The sequence below is a fragment of the Oncorhynchus gorbuscha genome, linkage group LG22 (genome assembly GCF_021184085.1).
Source record: "Oncorhynchus gorbuscha isolate QuinsamMale2020 ecotype Even-year linkage group LG22, OgorEven_v1.0, whole genome shotgun sequence".
In the NCBI taxonomy this organism is placed as follows: Eukaryota; Metazoa; Chordata; class Actinopteri; order Salmoniformes; family Salmonidae; genus Oncorhynchus; species Oncorhynchus gorbuscha.
The window spans coordinates 45,563,569-45,588,568 of record NC_060194.1 but is presented as its reverse complement, the minus strand read 5'-3'; the positions used below and the strand labels follow the sequence as shown (position 1 = coordinate 45,588,568).

Here is a 25,000-nt window from a genome sequence, read left to right as displayed (position 1 = left end):
TGTAAATAAGAATTTGTTCTTAACTTAAGGATTGGACCCTTTTCCCCAAAAAAATCTTCACCTAAAATGACATACCAAAATCTAATTGCCTGTGGCTCAGGACCTGAAGCAAGGATATGCATATTCTTGATATAATTAGAAAGGAAACACTTTGAAGATTGTGGAAATGTGATATTAATGTAGGAGAATATAGCACATTAGATCTGATAAAAGAAAACATGCGTTTTTATTTTTTTATATTTGTATCAGGTTAACTGACTTTCCTAGTTAAACTAGTTAACTAGTTAAATAAAGGTTCAATAAAAGTGTTGTGGAGTAAAACTACAATGTTGTTAATCCATCCTCAGTTTTCTCCTATCACAGCCATTCAACTCTGTAACTGTTTTAAAGTCACCATTGGCCTCATGGTGAAATCCCTGAGCGGATTCCTTCCCCTCTGGCAACGGAGTTAGGAAGGATGCCTTTATCTTTGTAGTGTGTGTGTGTGTATTGAGACACCATCCAAAGTGTAATTAATAACTTCACCATGCTCACAGGGCTTTCAATGTTTTTTACCCATCTACAAATAGGTGCCCTTCTTTGCGAGGTATTGGAAAACCTCCCTGGTCTTTGTGGTTGAATCTATGTTAGAAATTCACTGTTCGACTGAGGGACCATACAGATAACTACATGTACACTACAGTTAAAAAGTTTGGAGTCACTAAGAAATGTCCTTGTTTTTGGTGGAAAAACACGTTTTTTTTGTCCATTAAAATAACATAACATTTAACAGAAATACAGTGTAGACATTGTTATTGTTGTAAACGAACATTGTAGCAGGAAACGGCAGATTTGTTATGGAATATCTACATAGACGTACAGAGGCCCATTATCAGCAACCATCACTCCTGTGTTCCAATGACACGTTGTGTTGGCTAATCCAAGTTTATAATTTTAAAAATGACTAAGTGATCATTAGAAAACCCTTCTGCAATTATGTTAGCGCAGCTGAAAACTGTTGTGCTGATTTAAAGAAGCAATAAACCTGGCCTTCTTTCGACTTGTTGAGTATCTGGAGCATCAGCATTTGTGGGTTCGATTACAGGTTCAAAATTGCCAGAAACAAAAAAAACTTTTTCAGTCTATTCTTGTTCGGAGAAATGAAGGCTATTCCACGTGAGAAATTGCCAAGAAACTGAAGATCTTGTACAATGCTATGTTCTACTCCCTTCACAGAACAGCACAAACTGTCTCTAACCAGAATAGAAAGAGGAGTGGGAGGCCCCAGTGCACAACTGAGCAAGAGTGTCTAGTTTGAGAAACAGACGCCTCACAAGTCCTCATCTGGCAGCTTCATTAAATAGTTTCCGCAAAACACCAGTCTCAACATCAACAGCGAAGAGGCAATTCCAGGATGCTGGCTTCTAGGCAGAGTTGTAAAGAAAAAGCCATATCTCAGACTGGACAATCATCAATCAATCAATCAAATGTATTTATAAAGCCCTTCTTACATCAGCTGATCAGTCACAAAGTGCTGTACAGAATTTAAGAGCTGGAGTTACTATACAATTTTTTATTCATTTAACTAGGCATGTCAGTTAAGAACAAATTTGTATTTTCAATGACGGCCTAGGAACAGTGGGGTAACTGCCTGTTCAGGGGCAGAACGACTGATTTGTACTTTGTCAGCTCGGGGATTGGGGGGGGTCAACACTCAATCTCTATCTGTGTTTTGCCTGTCTGACCCGCCATTTTGTTCGCTCCTGTCTTTTTTTCCCTTTCTGTGAGATCCTTCACTCTCTCTTTTTTGACTCTCTAAATCCTTTAAGTCTGCTGTTTTTGTTGAAGTTAGGCTGCTCTGTGGTGTGGGTCAGCATGCCTGCGCTGTCTGTAGAGTCTTTGCTTTTCAGCAGCACCTCATTTCGCCATATCTATCAAAAATAATAAAAATAATAAATGTTATGTGATTAGTCCACTAAATAACTATATAACTTTCCTTTGTGTTATGACATTTAAAGAGGGAGAAAAATATATTTTTAAAACTCAAAATGTCACTAAACCATGACTCCTGACCCGAGGGACAAGCCAATTTCATGGTGAAATTCATTAACTTTACACTTCTACAATATATATATATATATATTTAAAAAATTGTCTTACATATGTTTTATTAATAATAAAATAATAATAAAACACTTCAATTAAAAGAAAAAAACAATATTTTTTGTTTCATTAACTCACACTTTTAATTGTTTTTCCTGGTGAATAGGACAGGACAGGAAAGCCACCCTTTTCGTAGAATGACCCATGTGTCCCGTAATGCAATACAAGATAGCTATACAGTCGTGGCCAAAAGTTGAGAATGACACAAATATTAATTTTCACTTTCTTTAGATATTTGTTGTATAATTACAAGCATTTCATAAGTGTCAAAGGCTTTTATTGACAATTACATGAAGTTGATGCAGAGTGTCAATATTTGCAGTGTTGGCCCTTCTTTTTCATGACGTCTGCAATCTGCCTTGGCATGCTGTCAATTAACTTCTGGACCACATCCTGACTGATGGCAGCCCATTTTTGCATAATCAATGCTTGGAGTTGTCAGAATTTGTGAGTTTTTGTTTGTCCACCCGCCTCTTGAGGATTGACCACAAGATCTCAATGGGATTAAGGTCTGGGATGTTTCCTGGCCATGGACCCAAAATATAAATGTTTTGTTCCCCGAGCCACTTTGTTAGCACTTTTGCCTTATGGCAAGGTGCTCCATCATGCTGGAAAATACATTGTTTGTCACCAAACTGTTCCTTGATGGTTAGGAGAAGTTGCTCTCGGAGGATGTGTAGGCACCATTCTTTATTCATGGCTGTGTTCTTAGGCAAAATTGTGAGTGAGCCCCACTCCTTTGGCTGAGAAGCAACCCCACACATGAATGGTCTCAGGATGCTTTACTGTTGGCATGACACAGGACTGATGGTAGCGCTCACTTTGTCTTCTCCGGACAAGCTTTTTCCCGGATGCCCCAAACAATCGGAAAGGGGATTCATCAGAGAAAATGACTTTACCCAGGTCCTCAGCAGTCCAATCCCTGCAGAATATCAGTCTGTCCCTGATGTTTTTCCTGGAGAGAAGTGGCTTCTTTTCTTTTCTCCCCAATTTCTTAACACAGCGCGCATCCATCCCGGAAGCCAGCCGCACCAATGTGTTGGAGGAAACACTGTGCACCTGGCGACCTGGTTAGCGTGCACTGCGACCAGCCCGCCACAGGAGTCGCTAGTGCGCGATGAGACAAGGATATCCCTACCGGCCAAACCCTCCCTAACCCGGACGACGCTAGGCCAATTGTGCGTCGCCACATGGACCTCCTGGTCACGGCCGGCTGCGTCAGAGCCTCGGCTCAAACCCAGAGTCTCTGGTGGCACAACTAGCACTGTGATGCAGTGCCCTAGACCAATGCGCCACCCGGGAGGCCCTTTACTGCCCTTCTTGACACCAGGCCATCCTCCAAAGATCTTTGCCTCACTGTGCATGCAGATGCACTCACACCTGCCTGCTGCCATTCCTAAGCAAGCTCTGTACTGGTGGTGCCCCGATCCCAAGTCTAAATCAACTTTAGGAGACAGTCCTGGGGCTTGCTGGACTTTCTTGGGCGCCCTGAAGTGCCCTGAAGCGTCAACACTCACCTGTGTTAACGAGAGAATCACTGACATGATGTCAGCTGGTCCTTTTGTGGCAGGGCTGAAATGCAGTGGAAATGTTTTTAGGGGATTCAGATCATTTGCCTGGCAAAGAGGGACTTTGCAATTAATTGCAATTCATCTGATCACTCTTCATAACATTCTAGAGTATATGCAAATTGCCATCGTACAAACTGAGGCAGCAGACTTGGAAAATTAATATTTGTGTAATTCTCAACACTTTTGGCCTGACTGTACAGTAAGTCACCATATACTAAGGCCTACATGCTATATTATTGCATGGAGGCCTTAGGAAAGAACTATCTGGAAGGATCCTAGAATCAGGTTAATGACCATCCTACCTGGAAGGATCCTAGAATCAGGTCAATGACCATCCTACCTGGAAGGATCCTACAATCAGGTTAAAGACCTGCCTACCTGGATGGATCCTAGAATCAGGTCAATGACCATCCTACCTGGAAGGATCCTAGAATCAGGTCAATGACCATCCTATCTGGAAGGATCCTAGAATCAGGTCAATGACCATCCTACCTGGAATGATCCTAGAATCAGGTCATATACCTTCCTACCTGGAAGGATCCTAGAATCAGGTCAATGACCATCCTACCTGGAAGGATCCTAGAATCAGGTCAATGACCATCCTGATTCGCGTGTTGATGTCTTCAGGGATGAAGGCAAAGATGATGTAGTTGATTCCGAACAGAGGTATCAACAGTAGTGTGGATTTAGCCAACCTCCTGTGGATCAGAACAACAGACAGAATGAGGGTTGATTTTTTTTTGGGGGGCAGTATATCTTTGAATATGTTTTTATTTTGTGTGATCATCTGGAATGTTGTATTCTAAATGGTGAGCTAGACAGAAAAAAAATACCAATATTATCGATATTTCTTGACTGTGGATTTGGCTAGAGAACATTTCAGATGGTTCACATTTCCAAATATCTACCAATAATCAAAAGGACAGAGGTGAAGCTAACTATCTTCTGTAGATTGGGGGGTATTTTACAGCAATATCTCAGAGCTGGGTGTCTTTGCAGGATGTCTTTCCTGAAGAACAATATTACAAATGGTAGGGTAAAATGTTGTACAACCTGATATGAAAGTTGTGACCACTGCCCTCAGAAAAGGTGCGTCGACCAACATTTTATAGAATTTCAAAATTGTTTAGCTGGTCCGCACTGAAAGAAATACCTCCTACACCTGTCTTTAAACCAAAGAGCAAGTTTATTCCCCCCACTTTTAATCCATCTATCATTTAAAAAAATAAAAAATAATAATATATATATATATATATATATATGATAGTATTGCTTCTTGTAGTCCGTGATTGACTGTAGACCCTGCCACATGCCTCTTGTGTCTGAGCCATTGAATTGAGATTCCACTTTGTCTCTGTACTGACGCTTAGCTTGTTTAATAGCCTTGCGGAGGGAGTAGCTGCATTGTTTATATTCGGACATGTTACCAGACACCTTGCCCTGATTAAAAGCAGTGGTTCGCGCTTTCAGTTTCACGCGAATGCTGCCATCAATCCACGGTTTCTGGTTTGGGAATGTTTTTATCGTTGCTATGGGAATGACATCTTCGACGCACGTTCTAATGAACTCGCACACCGAATCAGCGTATTCGTCAATATTTCCATCTGACGCAATACGAAACATGTCCCAGTCCACGTGATGGAAGCAGTCTTGGAGTGTAGAGTCAGCTTGGTCTGACCAGCGTTGGACAGACCTCAGCGTGGGAGCCTCTTGTTTTAGTTTCTGCCTGTAGGCAGGGATCAGCAAAATGGAGTGTTGTTAAGAAGGTAGAAACTAGGGCCTGTACGACCTGCCTTGTTGATAGTGTTGTTAAGAAGGTAGAAACTAGGGCCTGTACGACCTGCCTTGTTGATAGTGTTGTTAAGAAGGTAGAAACTAGGGCCTGTACGACCTGCCTTGTTGATAGTGTTGTTAAGAAGGTAGAAACTAGGGCCTGTACGACCTGCCTTGTTGATAGTGTTGTTAAGAAGGTAGAAACTAGGGCCTGTACGACCTGCCTTGTTGATAGTGTTGTTAAGAAGGTAGAAACTAGAACGACCTGCCTTGTTGATAGTGCTGTTAAGAAGGTAGAAACTAGGGCCTGTACGACCTGCCTTGTTGATAGTGTTGTTAAGAAGGTAGAAACTAGGGCCTGTAGGACCTGCCTTGTTGATAGTGCTGTTAAGAAGGTAGAAACTAGGGCCTGTACGACCTGCCTTGTTGATAGTGCTGTTAAGAAGGTAGAAACTAGGGCCTGTACGACCTGCCTTGTTGATAGTGTTGTTAAGAAGGTAGAAACTAGGGCCTGTAGGACCTGCCTTGTTGATAGTGCTGTTAAGAAGGTAGAAACTAGGGCCTGTACGACCTGCCTTGTTGATAGTGCTGTTAAGAAGGTAGAAACTAGGGCCTGTACGACCTGCCTTGTTGATAGTGTTGTTAAGAAGGTAGAAACTAGGGCCTGTAGGACCTGCCTTGTTGATAGTGCTGTTAAGAAGGTAGAAACTAGGGCCTGTACGACCTGCCTTGTTGATAGTGCTGTTAAGAAGGTAGAAACTAGGGCCTGTACGACCTGCCTTGTTGATAGTGTTGTTAAGAAGGTAGAAACTAGGGCCTGTAGGACCTGCCTTGTTGATAGTGCTGTTAAGAAGGTAGAAACTAGGGCCTGTACGACCTGCCTTGTCTATAGTGTTGTTAAGAAGGTAGAAACTAGGGCCTGTACGACCTGCCTTGTCTATAGTGTTGTTAAGAAGGCAGAGCAGTGCTTTATTATAGACAGACTTCTCCCCATCTTAGGTACTACTGCATCAATATGTTTTGACCATGACAGTTTACATTCCAGGGTTACTCCAAGCAGTTTAGTCTCCTCAACTTGCTCAAATTCCACCTTATTCATGACAAGATTTTAGTTGAGGTTTAGGGTGACTGTTTTGTCCCAAATGCAATGCTTTTAGTTTTAGAAATATTTATTCCTTGCCACCCACTCTGAAATTAACTGCAGCTCTTTGTTAAGTGTTGCAGTCATTTCAGTCGCTGTCGTGTCTGATGTGTTTAGTGTTGAGTCATCTGCATACATAGACACACTGGCTGTACTCGACTCATGTCGTTAGTAAAGATTGAAAAAAGTAAGAGGCCTAAACAGCTACCCAGGGAAATTCCTGATTCTAACTGGATTATATTTGAGAGGCTTCCATTAAAGAACCCCCTCTGTGTTCTGTTAGACAGGTAACTCTTTATCCACATTATAGCAGGGGGTGTAAAGCCATAACACATATGTTTTTCCAGCAGCAGACTATGATCAATAATGTCAAAAGCTGCACTGAAGTCTAACATACAGACCCCACAATCATCTTATCATCATTTTATCTCAGCCAATCATCAGTCATTTGTGTTAAGTGCTGTGCTTGTTGAATGTCCTTCCCTACAAGTGTGCTGAAATTCTGTTGCCAATTTGTTCACTGTGAAATAGCATTGTATCTGGAAAAAAAAACATTTTTTCCCGGAAGTTTACTAAAGGTTGGTAACAGGCTGCTTGGTCACTATTTGAGCCAGTAAAGGGGGCTTGGGTAGCGGAATGACTTTAGCTTTCCTCCAGGCCTGAGGGCACACGCTCTCCAGTAGGCTTAAATTGAAGATGTTTACAGGAAGCCAAAAGATAAAAACCTCTTATTGCTCGCAAATAGTTACCATCCGTGAACGCTCAAAAGAGTTTACCAATTTTTGGAGGGTGGGGGGGTAAATGTTAGCTAACTATAGTTTATATAGTAGGTATCTTATAACGAGATCACAATGAAGAACCTTGAGACGCTGATGACACTAGCCTCCTTTATACCTGGTAGCTAACATGCCTCCTCGTCCTGATATTCCCCTGCTGTTGTCCTTATCTTATCTGTTTGCACTTCATATGATCTGATAACAGTCAGATCACAATGCGTCATCTACACCTGTCTAAAATTGTGGGCACAATCAGAACAAAGGACACATGTTAGAACCAGGTGTAAATGGGGCCTAGGCTGAATACGTTTTGTCTATCTAAGCACCCCAATAATGAACAAAATACTAAACAGAAACCCTGAATCTTTAAAAAAAATTTTTTTTTGACCAGCTACACATATATTGACATCCTGATATGAACACATCTTTAGTGAATTCAAATCAAACAGCCGGGAAAGTAAACAACAACAAAACCTACGAGTATTGATGAGATTCCTTCCTTCCTATGTCTCTGCAATTCATTTTCTGACGCAGGATCCGGATTATACAGATGAACAGGATGAAGTTGACCTGGGTTTGGGAATCAAAGAGGGCTGACATTTAAATTACTGTAATGTAGAGTTCTATGTAAAATGTCAATCATCGGCTAGGCCAGTGTGTGTGTGTGTGTGTCCAATTTGTAAGTCGCTCTGGATAAGAGCGTCTTCTAAATGACTTAAATGTAATGTGTGTGTGTGTGTGTGTGTGTGTGTGTGTGTGTGTGTGTGTGTGTGTGTGTGTGTGTGTGTGTGTGTGTGTGTGTGTGTGTGTGTGTGTGTGTGTGTGTGTGTGTGTGTGTGTGTGTGTGTGTGTGTGTGTGTGTGTGTGTGTGTGTGTGTGTGTGACATACCAGTATGGTCAGTAATATTGGCATCTTGATGATCCACCAGGGATGGTCGTTAATAATGTCCCAACACCTATAGAGGACAGAGGGAGAAGCAGAGGATGAAGATGTCACACACACACACACACACACACACACACACACACACACACACACACACACACACACACACACACACACACACACACACACACACACACACACACACACACACACACACACACACACACACACACACACACACACTATTTAGATACTAATGGATACATACAAAGTTAAGGCAAAACTCTCTTTACCATTTTATAATTCAAAATGACCAAAATGTGTATCATTGTAAAAAAATGTTTTTTTTAAATCATTCAATAAAATATGAAATTGTACATGGATTTTTGTCGAGGTTGCCTATTGTGGGGAACACTACAATATCAAGTCCTCCTAACGGCCTCCATAGAGACCAACCATTCATCACCACAGGAAATTCATGGCAGGTTCAGGTAACATTGCTACAATGCTACGGTGGCCATGTAATGTGGCATTGGCAGTTTATAACAATCATTTGTCTAACAAATTCATACCTTGGTTCTATGAACTGAATAATTGGGCACTGCATTATTTTATTTATTTATTTTATTTAACCTTTATTTAACCAGGAAGGCAAGTTGAGAACAAGTTCTCATTTACAATTGCGACCTGGCCAAGATAAAGCAAAGCAGTTCGACAGATACAACGACACAGAGTTACACATGGAGTAAAACAAACATACAGTCAATAATACAGTAGAAAAATAAGTCTATATACAATGTGAGCAAATGAGGTGAGATAAGGGAGGTAAAGGCAAAAAAGGCCATGGTGGCGAAGTAAATACAATATAGCAAGTAAAACACTGGAATGGTAGATTTGCAGTGGAAGACTGTGCAAAGTAGAGATAGAAATATTGGGGGTGCAAAGGAGCAAAATAAATAAATAAATACAGTAGGGGGAGAGGTAGTTGTTTGGGCTAAATTATAGATGGGCTATGTACAGGTGCAGTAATCTGTGAGCTGCTCTGACAGCTGGTGCTTAAAGCTAGTGAGAGAGATAAGTGTTTCCAGTTTCAGAGATTTATGCAGTTCGTTCCAGTCATTGGCAGCAGAGAACTGGAAGGAGAGGCGGTGAAAGTAAGAACTGGTTTTGGGGGTGACTAGAGAGATATACCTGCTGGAGCGCGTGCTACAGGTGGGTGCTGCTATGGTGACCAGCGAGGTGAGATAAGGGGGGACTTTACCTAGCAGGGTCACCTTTTTTTTTTAAACACCCTAAAAAAAACAAGTATCCCAGGAATATAAAAATATACATGCACATATACCTTTACTTTTCCACATTTTGTTGTCTTACAGTCTGAATTTAAAATGGATACAATTGAGATGTTGTGTCACTGATCTACACACAATACCCCATATTAATCCCAGTGGAATTTTGTTTATAGAATTTGTTTTAAATGTATAAAAGAGGACATGTCTTGCGTCAATAAGTATTCAACCCATTTGTTAAGGCAAGTCTAAATAAGTTCAGGAGTAAAAATGTGCTTAACAGAACAACGAAAACTCATATGACCCATGTCGTCCAAAAAAGTTACACTTTTGAATCATTTGTCCATAGAACATTCTTGGGAATGGTCATCCAGGTTGTAACGATGTGCGCTGAAAGTTCAGGGAGTGAGTTCAGGGAGTGAGTGTTTTTTTCTATTTCTTGGGTAGGATAGTTTATTGCACTTCCCAATTGTCATTAAAAATACAAAATAATAGCAAAAAGATAGCATAACATGTATGAAATCTCTCTATATATATTTTTATATATATTGATCTTTAAATGTCAAAGCCATAAAGCAGAGCTAATAAATTATGAAAAGTTTACCCATCAACACTGCACCACATGCCTGCACACGACTAAAAGTAGATGCAGTATGTACAATACAAAATATGATTTAAACATAATGCTTGATCACCATTAGGTATCTGGAATATCCACTAAGCATTGCTTTAAAGTAAATGCAATTTGTCTAAAAGAATCATTACTTCTACTTGGATTAATACATTGTAAAGCTGCAAATGGCACTTCTTCCCCAGTCAGAGAAGGGTTGGCGATTTGATGTTACTTCCCTCATTCAGTTTAATGGTGCTCACTGAAGACTTATTCAACATCAGCTATATAGGATAAAACATTTTTTTAAATCTGAATTATTACTGTGACGATGTTAAAGCTCTTTGTGACATGTCTTGAGTTGACCGAGTGACATTTTGTATTATTAGATATCCACAAGGGAACATTAAAACGGAAGGTAGAGGCAATAAACTGATTAGAGGCTGACTGATATTAAACACAAAATGAGAGGTATCAGTCACATTTGGAAAAGACAGTATGAAGTAGGCTCACAGTAGGCTCACAGTATGAAGTAGGCACACAGTATGAAGTAGGCACACAGTATGAAGTAGGCACACAGTGTGACGTGTGCTGTGGTACATGAACCACGTCTCAGTCACTCTTTGTGCGTACGACAGTCAATCAACATATTCTTCTAAATTGAGTACTATTAGGGTCTTACGGAGTTGTAGAGGGTCAGTAAACAGCAAATCACTTCAGAGGCATGACAAGGTGCATTATTTGTTGTATTAAAAAAAGGTCAAAGGTGAGTGTTGAGGGTTCACACAGAGAAATATAAGAGGCCAAAAGGCTGTTTTAGCATGGGCAGCACCATTGAGGGCTTCCACTGTGCTTCTGCCATTTTAAAGTAGTCACCCGCGTGGGGATTCTTATGGGTTGTAGCCTCAATGGCGCTGCCAATGCTGTCACAGACGCTATAATGGCACAGATATACAGATTCTTCTATCACCATGCCTTCACACAGGCTCCATGAAGAGCTCCTCCATTTCCGATCCTCCCTCCAGCTCTCGGAAGGCAGCGTGAGAGCCAATCACAAACATCGTCGCGCCCAGGACCCAAACAGCCACCCAGATCACTGGGAAAGAGACTGCCCCAGCCAGACCCAATTGGTGAGTTCCGGTCACCTCTTTTCCAAAGACGACCAGTTTAGACTCCAGGGACTTGAGGTGGATGATGTAAAGGCACCAACAAACACTGCCGAAGCAATCAGCAGCATGGGAGAGCTGATAATGCAGTAGAGGTTGAGGCCGAGGAAGATGAAGGTGTAGTTGCTGTTGTAGGTGTCAAAGTTGTGCACCACCCTCTGGCACAGTTCACCAAAGTTGCGGGGCTTGGTGAACTTCCTGTGATCCACGAAGCCAGCCCAGGGACGGATGGACGCACGCCGACGATCAAACCACTCCTTGGCCACACCGGGCCAGAGGCCTTTGGGCAGCCACAGCCTTCCCTTGACACCTCCGGATCCAGCAGCGTCGGCTGGCTCAGCACTGAAGAGTTCCCCTGCCTTGGAGTCCATGTCTACAAGGCAGTTCTCACCCTTTGGGACACCAGATTTCATTAGAGTAACGGATGCCGATGTAGGAAAGATGTAGGAGTAGTTGAAAATGTTTACTGCACTGCTGTGCTCAGAAATACAAAAACACAAAAATGGACTTCTGCTGGGCTGTTGCTCAGCGGATGTGATCTGGCGGAGTGAGTGTTTTAATAAATAAACACAACATAATAGAAAATAAGAAACGCGAACAACGCAACAGACATGACACTGGAACAGAAACAATAACGCCTGCGGAAGGAACCAAAGGGAGTGACATGGATAGGGAAGGTAATTAGGGAAGGTGAGATGGAGTCCAGGTGAGTCTGATGACGCGCAGGTGAGCGCCATAACAAGCAGCCTGGTGACCATAGAGGGCGGAGGGGGAGCACACATGACAGTAGCCCCTCTCCGACTTCTAGCTGCAGAGGCGCAGGAAACCTGTCAATCCGGCTAAGACGCAGGAGCATGGTGACCTAGAGCGCCGGAGAGAGAGCATACGTGATGGTACCCCCAGCACGTTCAGCTCCAGCTGCAGGACACCAACCAAAGGAATGATTCTGGGGATCAGGAGTGGACCGGTCACCCCTGCTGATGCGCATGAACCTGACAGACCGGCTGAGGCAGGGGAGCCTGGCGATCTGGCAAAGGCATGAAAGCCGGAGGAACCGGCTGAGGCATGAGAGCCGGTGGAAGCAGGGGAACCTGGCGATCCGACTGAGGCATGAGAGCCGGTGGAAGCAGGGGAGCCTGGCGATCCGACTGAGGCATGAGAGCCGGTGGAAGCAGGGGAGCCTGGCGATCCGACTGAGACATGAGAGCCGGTGGAAGCAGGGGAGCCTGGCGATCCGACTGAGGCATGAGAGCCGGTGGAAGCAGGGGAGCCTGGCGATCCGACTGAGGCATGAGAGCCGGTGGAAGCAGGGGAGCCTGGCGATCCGACTGAGGCATGAGAGCCGGTGGAAGCAGGGGAGCCTGGCGATCCGACTGAGGCATGAGAGCCGGTGGAAGCAGGGGAGCCTGGCGACCTGTCTGAGGCATGAGAGCCGGTGGAAGCAGGGGAGCCTGGCGATCCGACTGAGGCATGAGAGCCGGTGGAAGCAGGGGAGCCTGGCGATCCGACTGAGGCATGAGAGCCGGTGGAAGCAGGGGAGCCTGGCGATCCGACTGAGGCATGAGAGCCGGTGGAAGCAGGGGAGCCTGGCGATCCGACTGAGGCATGAGAGCCGGTGGAAGCAGGGGAGCCTGGCGATCCGACTGAGGCATGAGAGCCGGTGGAAGCAGGGGAGCCTGGCGATCCGACTGAGGCATGAGAGCCGGTGGAAGCAGGGGAGCCTGGCGATCCGATTGAGGCATGAGAGCCGGTGGAAGCAGGGGAGCCTGGCGATCCGACTGAGGCATGAGAGCTGGTGGAAGCAGGGGAGCCTGGCGATCCGACTGAGGCATGAGAGCCGGTGGAAGCAGGGGAGCCTGGCGATCCGACTGAGGCATGAGAGCCGGTAGCGGCTCCCGGACCTGACGACATTTCCCCCGAGAGAAGGTGAGCCGTTATTCTGTAACGATGTGCGCTGAAAGTCGGGAAGCAAGTTCAGGGAGTGAGTGTTTTAATAACACATCATAATAAGAACCAGGAACAACGCACAGATGTGACACAGAAACAATAACGCCTGGGGAAGGAACCAAAGGGAGTGACATATATAGGGAAGGTAATTAGGGAAGGTGAGATGGAGTCCAGGTGAGTCTGATGACGCGCAGGTGAGCGCCATAATGAGCAGCCTGGTGACCTAGAGGCCTGAGAGGGAGCACACCGTGACACAAGTGCTTTTTGGCAAACTTGAGTCAAGCTTTTGAATAACATGGGCCCCATTATGCCTGGCGAAAACCAAACATTGCATTCCACAGTAAGAACCTCATACCAATGGTCCAGCATGGTGGTGGTACTGTGATAGTTTGGGAATGCTTTGCTGCCTCAGGACCTGGACGACTTGCCTTAATAGAAGGAACCATGAATTCTGCTCTGTATCAGAGAATTCTACAGGAGAATGTCAGGCCATCCGTCTGTAAACTGAAGCTGAAGTGTAGCTGAGTTACGCAGCAAGACAATGATCCAAAACACACAATCAAGTCTAAATGAAAATAGCAAAAAAAAATCAACACATTTGAAGTTTTGTAATGGCCTAGTCAATGTCCAGATCTAATCCCAATTGAGATGTTGTGACAGGACTTGAAATGAGCAGTTCATACTTGAAAACCCATAAATGTTTCAGAGTTAAAGCAGTTCTGCATGGAAGAGTGGGGCAAAATTCCTCCACAGCGATGTGAGAGACTGTTCAACAACTACAGGAAGTGGTTGGTTGTAGTCAGTGCAGCTACAGTAAATTCCTCCACAGCGATGTGAGAGACTGTTCAACAACTACAGGACGTGGTTGGTTGTAGTCAGTGCAGCTACAGTAAATTCCTCCACAGCGATGTGAGAGATTGATCAACAACTACAGGAAGTGGTTGGTTGTAGTCAGTGCAGGTAAAGGTGGCACAACCAGTTATTGAGTGTAAGTTATTGTGAGTGGGGCATTTACTTTTTCACACAGGGGAATTGGGTGTTGCATAACTATGTAAATTAAATTAAATAAGTATCAATTTTGTTTGTTTTTTGTCATTTCTACATTGTAGAGTAATAGTGAAGACATCAAAACTATGAAATAACACACATGGAAGTAATCATGTAGTAACAAAAAAAAGTGTTAAACAAATATAAAATATATTTGAGATTCTTCAAAGTAGCTACCCCTTGCCTTGATGACAGCTTTGCACACTCTCTGCATTCTCTCAACCAGCGTCATGAGGTAGTCACCTGGAATGCAATTCAATTAACAGGTGTGTCTTGTTAAAAGTTAATTTGTAGGATTTCTTTCCTTCTTAATGCGTTTGAGCCAATCAGTTGTGTTGTGAAGACATCCCTATTTGGTAAAAGACAAGATTATAATTTTTGTATTTAATTTTACCTTTATTTAACCAGGCAAGTCAGTTAAGAACAAATTCTTATTTTCAATAACGGCCTAGGAACAGTGGGTTAACTGCCTGTTCAGGGGCAGAACGACAGATTTGTACCTTGTCGGCTCGGGGGTTTGAACTTGCAACCTTCCGGTTACTCGTCCAACGCTCTAACCACTAGGCTACCCTCGGCAAGAACAGCTCAAATAAGCAAAGAGAAACATCAGTCCATCATTACTTTAAGACATGATGGTCAGTCAAAGTAGAACATTTCAAGAACTTCAAGAAGTTTCTGCAAGTGCAGTCGCAAAAACCATCAAGCGCTATGATGAAACTGGCTCTAATGAGGACCACCACAGGAATGGAAGTCCCAGAGTTACCTCTGCCGCAGAGGATAAATTCATTATTCGGTACCATCATTCGTTACCAGCCTCAGAAATTGCAGCCCAAATAAATGCTTCACAGATTTCAAGTAACAGACACATCTCAACATCAACTGTTCAGAGGAGACTGCGTGAATCAGGCCTTCATGGTCGAATTAATAAGAGGATGGAGAATGGAATTAGTCACATTTGAATCAAATGTATTGGATTTTCCACAAACGTAACACTTAACAAAAGGTTAATTGCTTTTCTTTTTCTCAGTATTACTTCAGTGCCTTGCTGCAAACACAAAGTTTTCTTTTTTTCCCCACTCTTGTCAATTAGATTAGTATTTTAGAGTAACTACAATGTTGTTGATCCATCCACACTGCTTTAAAGTCACCATTGACCTCATGGTGAAATCCCTGAGCGGTTTCCTTCCTCTCCGGATGCCTGTATCTTTGTAGTGACCCGAGTGTATTGATACACCATCCAAAGTGTAATTAATAACTTCTTCCGTGTGTGCTACCATTCACTGCTCGACTGAGGGACCTTACAGATCATTGTATGTGTGGGGGGTAAAGACAAACATATTGACAGAAATCAAATCAAATTTTATTTGTCACATACACATGGTTAGCAGATGTTAATGCGAGTGTAGCGAAATGCATTTCACAGACATTTCAGTTTATAATTTTTGAATGAATTTGTAACAAATTCCTAAAAACATAATTCCACAATTACATTATTGGATTTTGTGTGTAGGCCAGTGATAAAATAAAATAAAAATAAAATCTAAATTTAATCCATTTTAAATTCAGACTGTAACACAACAAAATGTGGAAAAACTGGTGTGAATTCAAATCAAATCAAATTTTATTTGTCACATACACATGGTTAGCAGATGTTAATGCGAGTGTAGTGAAATGCTTGTGCTTCTAGTTCCGACAATGCAGTAATAACCAACAAGTAATCTAGCTAACAATTCCAAAACTACTGTCTTATACACAGTGTAAGGGGATAAAGAATATGTACATAAAGATATATGAATGAGTGATGGTACAGAGCAGCATAGGCAAGATACAGTAGATGGTATTGAGTGCAGTATATACATATGAGATGAGTATGTAAACAAAGTGGCATAGTTAAAGTGGCTAGTGATACATGTATTACATAATGATGCAGTAGATGATATAGAGTACAGTATATACGTATACATATGAGATGAAAAATGTAGGGTATGTAAACATTATATTAGGTAGCATTGTTTAAAGTGGCTAGTGATATATTTTACATAATTTCCCATCAATTCCCATTATTAAAGTGGCTGGAGTTGAGTCAGTGTGTTGGCAGCAGCCTCTCAATGTTAGTGGTGGCTGTTTAACAGTCTGATGGCCTTGAGATAGAAGCTGTTTTTCACTCTCTCGGTCCCAGCTTTGATGCACGTGTACTGACCTCGCCTTCTGGATGATAGCGGGGTGAACAGGCAGTGGCTCAGGTGGTTGTTGTCCTTGATGATCTTTATGGCCTTCCTGTGACATCGGGTGGTGTAGGTGTCCTGGAGGGCAGGTAGTTTGGCCCTGGTGATGCGTTGTGCAGACCTCACTACCCTCTGGAGAGCCTTACGGTTGTGGGCGGAGCAGTTGCCGTACCAGGCGGTGATACAGCCCGCCAGGATGCTCTCGATTGTGTATCTGTAGAAGTTTGTGAGTGCTTTTGGTGACAAGCCAAATTTCCTCAGCCTCCTGAGGTTGAAGAGGCGCTGCTGCGCCTTCTTCACGATGCTGTCTGTGTGGGTGGACCAATTCAGTTTGTCTGTGATGTGTACGCCGAGGAACTAAAAACTTACTACCCTCTCCACTACTGTTCCATCGATGTGGATAGGGGGGTGTTCCCTCTGCTGTTTCCTGTAGTCCACAATCATCTCCTTAGTTTTGTTGATGTTGAGGGCCCTCACCTCCTCCCTGTAGGCCGTCTCGTCGTTGTTGGTAATCAAGCCTACCACTGTTGTGTCGTCCGCAAACTTGATGATTGAGTTGGAGGCGTGCGTGGCCACGCAGTCGTGGGTGAACAGGGAGTACAGGAGAGGGCTCAGAACGCACCCTTGTAGGGCCCCAGTGTTGAGGATCAGCGGAGTGGAGATGTTGTTGCCTACCCTCACCACCTGGGGGCGGCCCGTCAGGAAGTCCAGTACCCAGTTGCACAGGGCGGGGTCGAGACCCAGGGTCTCGAGCTTGATGACGAGCTTGGAGGGCACTATGGTGTTAAATGCCGAGCTGTAGTCGATGAACAGCATTCTCACATAGGTATTCCTCTTGTCCAGATGGGTTAGGGCAGTGTGCAGTGTGGTTGAGATTGCATCGTCTGTGGACCTATTTGGGCGGTAAGCAAATTGGAGTGGGTCTAGGTGTCAGGTAGGGTGGAGGTGATATGGTCCTTGACTAGTCTCTCAAAGCACTTCATGATGACGGAAGTGAGCTCAGATGACGTTTAGCTCAGTTACCTTAGCTTTCTTGGGAACAGGAACAATGGTGGCCCTCTTGAAGCATGTGGGAACAACAGAATGGGATAGGGATTGATTGAATATGTCCGTAAACACACCAGCCAGCTGGTCTGCGCATGCTCTGAGGGCGCGGCTGGGGATGCCGTCTGGGCCCGCAGCCTTGCGAGGGTTGACACGTTTAAATGTTTTTCTCATGTCGGCTGCAGTGAAGGAGAGTCCGCATGTTTTAGTTGCGGGCCGTGTCAGTGGCACTGTATTGTCCTCAAAGCGGGCAAAAAAGTTATTTAGTCTGCCTGGTAGCAAGACATCCTGGTCCGTGACTGGGCTGGATTTCATCTTGTAGTCCGTGATTGACTGTAGACCCTGCCACATGCCTCTTGTGTCTGAGCCGTTGAATTGAGATTCTACTTTGTCTCTATACTGACGTTTAGCTTGTTTGATTGCCTTGTGGAGGGAATAGTTACGCTGTTTGTATTCGGTCATGTTTTTTCTCTATATATAAGAAATGTACCCTTCTTTGTCCCCTAAGGCAGGGTTTTCTAAACTTGGTCCAGGGGCCCTTCCTGGTTGCACATTTTGATTTTTGCCCTAGCACTTTGTCTGTACCTGTTTAAGTGCTACTGTTTTATTTCTGGGTGTACAGGAAAGTGCAGTAGGATGTTTGCCATAGGTTCATATTTTATTATAGTAAATTGACAGCATTTTCTGTGAGTGTTTCATGGATGGACTACTGGCATACATTCCTTGCCTGTTGAGATACATTTTCAATTACAATGTGGAACACGGCATCACAGGATATTCAAAACACCTGTTGACAAAGGAGGGGAGGAGGAGGAGATTGGGAGGAGATTCTGAGAAAAAACAAAACAGATTCTAGACAAACAAACACTAACACAAACAAACTAACAAAATAGCAGCAAACTTACCCAGAGTGTTTTAAATAAGCCTTTGTAATAACCCAAGCTGTGATAAAAACAGTTGGCGCTCCTGTGAATATCAGAAGACAAACAACAACAACAAAAATGTCAACAAACCGTGTGAGTTCACTTTAAAAAAAAGTTATTGCCATGAGATTATGATAAAGGTATCTGTGTCATGGGGCATGGAGACAAAACATAACACCGTAGCTGTATGAGCCTCAGTCACTATTCCAGCCGGCTACCACCCGGTGCTCCACCCTGCAGCTTAGAGACTGCTGCCCCATGTACAAAGTCATTGAACACTGGTCACTTTAATAATGTTTCCATGCTGTTTCACCCACTTTGAGTGTGAAAAACCCAGCAGCGTTGCAGTTCTTGACACACTCAAACCGATGCGCCTGGCACCTACTACCATACCCCGTTCAAAGACCCAAACCAGTGTGCCTGGCACCTACTACCATACCCCGTTCAAAACCTAAACCAGTGTGCCTGGCACCTACTACCAAACCCCGTTCAAAGACCCAAACCAGTGTGCCTGGCACCTACTACCAAACCCCGTTCAAAGGCACTTCAAACTTTTGTCTTGCCCATTCACCCTCTGAATGGCACACAGACACAATCCATGTGTCAAATGTCCAAAGGCTTAAAAATCTTTCTTTAACCCGTCTCCTCCCCTTCATCTACACTTATTGAAGTGGATTTAACAAGTGACATCAATAAGGGATCATATCTTTCACCTGGATTCACCTGGTCAGTCTATGTCATGGAAAGAGCAGCTGTTCTTAATGTTTTGTCCACTCAGTGTATATATATTTATACTCCGGTCTCTGACATTGCTAGTTCTGTTATTTCTTAATTTTTCTGGATTATGTGTGTATAGTTTATTAATATTATTATTATTATCATTACTGCTCTGATTGAACTATTAAAAGCATAAACCTTGATTTGATTTCAATATGAATTTGTTTGGTCCAGTCTGACACAATGTTCAAACACAACGCTATCAACTCAATACATCGCTTTTCAAACACAACGCTATCAACTCAATACATCGCTTTTCAAACACAACGCTATCAACTCAATACATCACTTTTCAAACACAACACTATCAACTCAATTCATCACTGTTCAAACACAACGTTATCAACTCAATACATCCCTGTTCAAACACAACGCTATCAACTCAATACATCACTGTTCAAACACAACGCTATCAACTCAATACATCACTTTTCAAACACAACGCTTTAATGAGGATATTCTAACACAAGTACAAGACATTTCAATCAGTCAGGTAGAAAAGCAAACAAGCAACCAGCGTGACATTCTACATTTACTTTTCAGATTACTACTCTGTAGGTAAATACTTCAAAACAAGGATCTCCAGTTTGGCGACACTCATATTCTTCATTATCTCTGGAGTGTTTTTTTTTTAAATCCAGAAATGGACAGTATGCCTTTTTACTTAAAAAAAATTTTTTTTTAATCCTGTAAATACATGGTCACACTGACATTTTGGTTAGCCTAGCCTTATCCAAGTACAAGTAAAAAAAACATTGACAGATTGTGTCTCCTTAAATTAAAAACATCCTGAATATGATCATCAACATTCACAGCCACACATTGCATATAATTCTAATGGGATTAAAGACACAGTTGGAGATGTGTTACAGTGACACCTACCCCAGCCAATCAGAATATACCACCAGAAGTACTTCCTCTCGGAGAAGAAGGAGACAGCCAATAGGGTGTGGACGTAGAGGCCTTCGACCAATAGCCAGAAGTAGCTGGTCATGATGCCGTACTGGAAGAAGACAACCCCTGCCTTACATCCCACCTACGGAGAGAGAGCACAGTATCAACACGGAAATTGCAGAATCGCATTAGTGGGAACGTTGGGGGTTATCAGGGCAAGCATGTGAATGGACAAAGCTATCGATAATGTGACCAGCATTCATTCCTATGTGAAGACGCAATAGCGCATTGAAGTTAAATTAAGTCGGTTAGGATGGTGTTTTATGGAGAGATAACATGCGCGGTTTGAGCAACTCTGCCCCCCTGCTCAACTGCTGCCCCCCTCTCATTGACTATTTCAAGTTGAAGGCCGACCGGGGTACTGCAGGCTGCCGTTATCTAAATTACTCTTATTACTTCTATGTGTGATTTTTAAATAATCGGTTCCAGGACATACATCTGGTGAATTAGAAGCAATTATTGGTACCATGATTGTCTTCTAAAAATGTTTTTATATGCACAAAGATTGTCCACAAAGATTGCCCACAAAGATTGCCCACAAAGATTGCCCACAAAGATTGTCCACAAAGATTGTCCACAAAGATTGTCCACAAAGATTGCCCACAAAGATTGCCCACAAAGATTGCCCACAAAGATTGTCCAAAAAGATTGTCCACAAAGATTGTCCACGAAGATTGCCATTTTTCCATTCACTTTAATGGATGCAGGCTAACAATTTATTTTATTTTATTTCACCTTTATTTAACCAGGTAGGCTAGTTGAGAACAAGTTCTCATTTGCAACTGCGACCTGGCCAAGATAAAAGCATAGCAGTGTGAACAGACAACACAGAGTTACACATGGAATAAACAATTAACAAGTCAATAACACAGTAGAAAAAAAAGGGCAGTCTATATACAATGTGTGCAAAAGGCATGAGGAGGTAGGCGAATAATACAGTTTTGCAGATTAACACTGGAGTGATAAATGATCAGGTCATGTACGGGTAGAGATATTGGTGTGCAAAAGAGCAGAAAAATAAATAAATAAAAACAGTATAAAAAACAGTATGGGAATGAGGTAGGTGAAAATGGGTGGGCTATTTTCCTATAGACTATGTACAGCTGCAGCGATCGGTTAGCTGCTCGGATAGCTGATGTTTGAAGTTGGTGAGGGAGATAAAAGTCTCCAACTTCAGCGATTTTTGCAATTCGTTCCAGTCACAGGCAGCAGAGTACTGGAACAAAAGGCGGCCAAATGATGTGTTGGCTTTAGGGATGATCAGTGAGATACACCTGCTGGAGCGCGTGCTACGGATGGGTGTTGCCATCGTGACCAGTGAACTGAGATAAGGCGGAGCTTTACCTAGCATGGACTTGTAGATGACCTGGAGCCAGTGGGTCTGGCGACGAATATGTAGTGAGGGCCAGCCGACTAGAGCATACAAGTCGCAGTGGTGGGTGGTATAAGGTGCTTTAGTGACAAAACGGATGGCACTGTGATAGACTGCATCCAGTTTGCTGAGTAGAGTGTTGGAAGCCATTTTGTAGATGACATCGCCGAAGTCGAGGATCGGTAGGATAGTCAGTTTAACTAGGGTAAGCTTGGCAGCGTGAGTGAAGGAGGCTTTGTTGCGGAATAGAAAGCCGACTCTTGATTTGATTTTCGATTGGAGATGTTTGATGTGGGTCTGGAAGGAGAGTTTGCAGTCTAGCCAGACACCTAGGTACTTATAGATGTCCACATATTCAAGGTCGGAACCATCCAGGGTGGTGATGCTAGTCGGGCATGCGGGTGCAGGCAGCGATCGGTTGAAAAGCATGCATTTGGTTTTACTCGCATTTAAGAGCAGTTGGAGGCCATGGAAGGAGTGCTGTATGGCATTGAAGCTCGTTTGGAGGTTAGATAGCACAGTGTCCAATGACGGGCCGAAAGTATATAGAATGGTGTCGTCTGCGTAGAGGTGGATCAGGGAATCGCCCGCAGCAAGAGCAACATCATTGATATACACAGAGAAAAGAGTCGGCCCGAGAATTGAACCCTGTGGCACCCCCATGTCTGCAGTACCATGGTCGGTCTTGAACTTCCGTGGCTTCAATGAGAGGAGCCAGTCATTCTTCACTGGTTTGAGTCATGTTGGGGACAATTTTAGGATTTTAGCCAACCCTAACCCTTTTTCTAATCTTAACCGAATTATCTTGGGTAAATTCTCCTAACCTGTTACGAAAAGTCACTTCTGCGAATCAAATCAAACTTTATTTATCACAAGCGCCCCGAATACAAGTGTAGACCTTACCGTGAAACGCTGACACATCTTTTATTCAGCGTGTGACAAATAAAGGTTGATTTGATTTGCAAAAGTTACTTTTTCGTAGCAGGTTAGGAGAATTTACCCAAGAGAATTAAGGCACCTATCTACACGGGTTCTGAATAACATGATGCTCCATGCAAGTTAGTCAGATAATTGAGAAGGAAAACCTTGATAGCACTTTTTATTTTACCAGGCAAGTTTACCAAGAACACATTCGCAGCAACAACCTGGGGAATAGTTACAGGGGCAAGGAGAGGGGATGAATGGGCCAATTAGGTGCCTGTTTGAGGGCCAGTTTGGGAATTTAGCCAGGACACCCAGGTTAACAACTTTACCCTTATGATAAGTGTCATGGGATCTTTAGTGATCACAGACAGTCAGGACATCCATTTTAACATCCATTCTGAAAGACAGCACCCTACACAGGGCAATGTCCCCAATCACTGCCCTGGGATATTTGTTTTAGACCAGAGGAAATGGTGCCTTCTACTAGCCCTCCAACACCACTTCCAGCAGCATCTGGTCTCCCATCCAGGGATCAACCAGGACCAGCCCTGCTTAGCTGCAGAAGCAAGTCGGCAGTGAGATGTAGGGTGGTGTGCTGCTGAGTTACTTTTCCCATACACCAAATGTCACATTTTCTCAGTCTATTTATAAACATTCAATCCTTAGGTAATCAAACAATATACATTTCAAACTAACTGTCGTTCTATAAAACCAACACTGTAATGTTAGATTAGATAGTGGTTATGAGCTATCATAACGAGTTTGCATGTCTCCTCTTTAAGCTGTTCCTGAGGGTCCCTCTTTATATACAACATGTCTCCCCTAAGAGTTCTGTACAAGCTGTTTCTAATGGGCTGTCTACATGTCAGATTAGAGCAGTGTTTCTCAATCCTGGTCCTGGGGAGCCAAAGGGGTACACCTTTTTTTTGTTATTGCCCTTGTATTCACATACTTGAATACTAATACTGGGGTGGCAGGTAGCCTAGTGGTTAGAGCGTTAGCCTCGTAACTGGAAGGTTGCAAGATCGAATCCCCGAGCTGACAATGTAAAAAAAATCTGTCGTTCTGCCCCTGAATGAGGCAGTTAGCCCACTGTTCCCCGGTAGGTATTCCTCTTTAAGGAATACCTAGGATAGGATAAGTAATCCTTCTCACCCCCCCCCCCCTTTAAGATTTAGATGCACTATTGTAAAGTGACTGTTCTACTGGATGTCATAAGGTGAATGCACCAATTTGTAAGTCGCTCTGGATAAGAGCGTCTGCTAAATGACTTAAATGTAATGTAATAAATGTCATTGAAAATAAGAATTTGTTCGTAACTGACTTGCCTAGTTTTTAAAAAAATCAACTCATCATCAAGCCTTTTGATTAGAATCAGGTGAGTTCTAGAACAATAACACAAAAAAGTGTACCTCTTTGGGTCCCCAGGAACCAGGATTGAGAAACACTGCTCTAATCTGACATGTAGACAGCCCATTAGAAACACTGCATTTAGATAGTGGTTCTTATGACTACGAAATACGGTGACTCTTGTATAGCTTCAACACTACTATATGTCCTTTCTCCTGTAAAAGTCTCCTACAACTGTCTCCTAAAGGTTTGTCTTCTGTGAGGGTACCAGCTGTGTTTACCAGCCCTGTTAATGTACAGTATATATCATGGAGCAAGCACTCCACAGGAGAAAACTCTGCTCAGAGTGTCACTAAACACACAGCCAGCCGTTAAACAGCAAACCATCCGTCACACTTTAAGCTAATAAACATAGACCAAAGGAACTTACAGAGCCTTCAGAAAGTATTCATACCCCTTGACTTATTCCACATTTTTGTTGTGTATAAAAAAATGTTTTATTCATTTGTGTTTTTTCACACCCTTCTACACACAATTGATTTATATAACGAGGCAAGTCAGTTAAGAACAAATTCTTATTTTCAATGACGGCCTAGGAACAGTGGGTTAACTGCCTTGTTCAGGGGCAGAACGACAAACCTTGGGGGTTTGAACTTAAAACCTTCCGGTTACTAGTCCAACGCTCTAACCACTAGGCTACCCTGCCGCCTCTACACTCTAACCACTAGGCTACCCTGCCGCCTCTACACTCTAACCACTAGGCTACCCTGCCGCCTCTACACTCTAACCACTAGGCTACCCTGCCGCATCTACACTCTAACCACTAGGCTACCCTGCCGCCTCTACACTCTAACCACTAGGCTACCCTGCCGCCTCTACACTCTAACCACTAGGCTACCCTGCCGCCTCTACACTCTAACCACTAGGCTACCCTGCCGCATCTACACTCTAACCACTAGGCTACCCTGCCGCCTCTACACTCTAACCACTAGGCTACCCTGCCGCCTCTACACTCTAACCACTAGGCTACCCTGCCGCCTCTACACTCTAACCACTAGGCTACCCTGCCGCCTCTACACTCTAACC

At 43.4% G+C, this 25,000-nt stretch overlaps 1 protein-coding gene and 1 pseudogene across 1 annotated transcript in view; both read right to left on the bottom strand.

Annotated features, from left to right (window-relative positions):
• LOC124009992 (vasoactive intestinal polypeptide receptor-like) overlaps positions 1 to 25,000 on the bottom strand; it is a 135,548-nt gene that overhangs the window by 6,864 nt on the left and 103,684 nt on the right. The window contains exons 7-11 of the mRNA XM_046322284.1: positions 20,197 to 20,350; positions 18,520 to 18,580; positions 8,293 to 8,359; positions 7,882 to 7,973; positions 4,282 to 4,411 (exon numbers count right to left, since the gene is read on the bottom strand). Coding sequence (XP_046178240.1) covers positions 4,282 to 4,411; positions 7,882 to 7,973; positions 8,293 to 8,359; positions 18,520 to 18,580; positions 20,197 to 20,350 — 504 coding nt within the window. The remainder of the gene's footprint in view (positions 1 to 4,281; positions 4,412 to 7,881; positions 7,974 to 8,292; positions 8,360 to 18,519; positions 18,581 to 20,196; positions 20,351 to 25,000) is intronic.
• LOC124009993 lies at positions 11,063 to 11,829 on the bottom strand (annotated as a pseudogene).